Source organism: Capsicum annuum, unplaced genomic scaffold (genome assembly GCF_002878395.1).
Source record: "Capsicum annuum cultivar UCD-10X-F1 unplaced genomic scaffold, UCD10Xv1.1 ctg52938, whole genome shotgun sequence".
NCBI lineage: Eukaryota > Viridiplantae > Streptophyta > Magnoliopsida > Solanales > Solanaceae > Capsicum > Capsicum annuum.
Window position 1 is genome coordinate 1 of NW_025861008.1, and position 1,290 is coordinate 1,290.

Consider the following 1,290-nt stretch of genomic DNA (forward strand, 5'->3'; position numbering starts at 1 on the left):
ATAATTTAGTCGAAAAATCATACTTTGTTTTGGTATCCTTTGACAATAGACATATAGCAAGAATATACACAAAACCAACACAGTATACACAAACCTTACCCCTACCTCGTTAGGTAGAGAGGCCGTTTACAAAGAGAATCACACTCGACAGTTCTGATTTCCATTTTCCAATTCTCATCTTTTTAACTGACTTAACCACAATACAGCAGATTCCGCAGCTGCCACCGTTGGAACCAATGAAGCAAATGATTGATCCATTGTATCATCCGAAGACACAGAAAAATACTAAAAAGTTGGAATTTACAGCCAATAACATTTATCTAACGCAACATTTATGAAGACATAAGCAATACACTTAGAACAACAAAACTAATAATCCAGCATTTACCTGGTTGATGGTCCAAGTAGAATGAAGAGGGTTACAACTTGCTATTTCTCCGCCGTTGATTAAACCATCAAGCTCCATTTTCAAGAAAATCAATCTTTCTTCAAGATCCTTTAAACCCCATGATTTTTCACTCAAATTCTTAATCATTTCCATCAAAAATCGATGCCTCCAGAACCCATCCAAGAAAACCCTAACTCCAACCCGAAAACAACCGTCAATCCAAAAATCAACCTCATCAGCAAAACCCCAAACCCGAATCCACTCTTCCTCCGCTTCACCTTCGCGTGAAAACTCACACTCACTGTAGAATTCAGCGGAGGGGACATAGACGAAGAAGCAGACCTGTTGCTACTCGATTTGGGGGTCGAAAGAGTAGTCGATGGGCTGTGAGAAACCGAGATATCCGGAAAATGAAGCTTTCGAGCCATGGGGAGTTTTTTTATGGGTTTCTTGTGCATCAGATCGAGGGCGGCATTGAAACTTGCTATGCAAATTTCGCAATTGGTATCTTTTCGACATTCCGGGAAGTAGTAGCTCTCTTTATCATCTGATTCAATGACAACAAATGACGACGATAATTTAATGGAGGAATTTGGAGTTGAAATTTGTGGTGATTTCATGGCGTTTTGGAGCTTTGAAATGCACACAAAATATGGTGTTTGGGTTTTTTCTCTTTTGTTTTAGGGGGAAAATGATATATATAGGATTTGAAATTTGAATAACAGTCATAATGGTGTAGAATATTGGGGGTGCAGTGTAATATTCCCCCCCCCCCAAAAAAAGGAAATGTAATCCCCCCAAAAAAAAGGAAATGTAATCTTTCAGAAAGTAACAAAATTAATGACATGATCTGTAAAAGGTAAATATGTCATTACACTGCACCCCAAATATTCTACACCATT

At 38.4% G+C, this 1,290-nt stretch overlaps 1 protein-coding gene across 1 annotated transcript; it reads right to left on the reverse strand.

The window, feature by feature from the left end:
- Positions 1-163: 163 nt before the first annotated feature.
- Positions 164-1,283, reverse strand: LOC107856829. Its single transcript, XM_016701804.2, has one exon. It carries the CDS (start codon positions 1,006-1,008, stop codon positions 541-543), a length of 468 nt encoding a protein of 155 aa, XP_016557290.2. The 5' UTR covers positions 1,009-1,283; the 3' UTR covers positions 164-540.
- Positions 1,284-1,290: the final 7 nt, after the last annotated feature.

What these genes read in the sequence shown, in the direction of transcription:
- LOC107856829 (XM_016701804.2), bottom strand. Translation starts at nt 1,008, where the DNA reads ATGAAATCACCACAAATTTCAACTCCAAATTCCTCCATTAAATTATCG.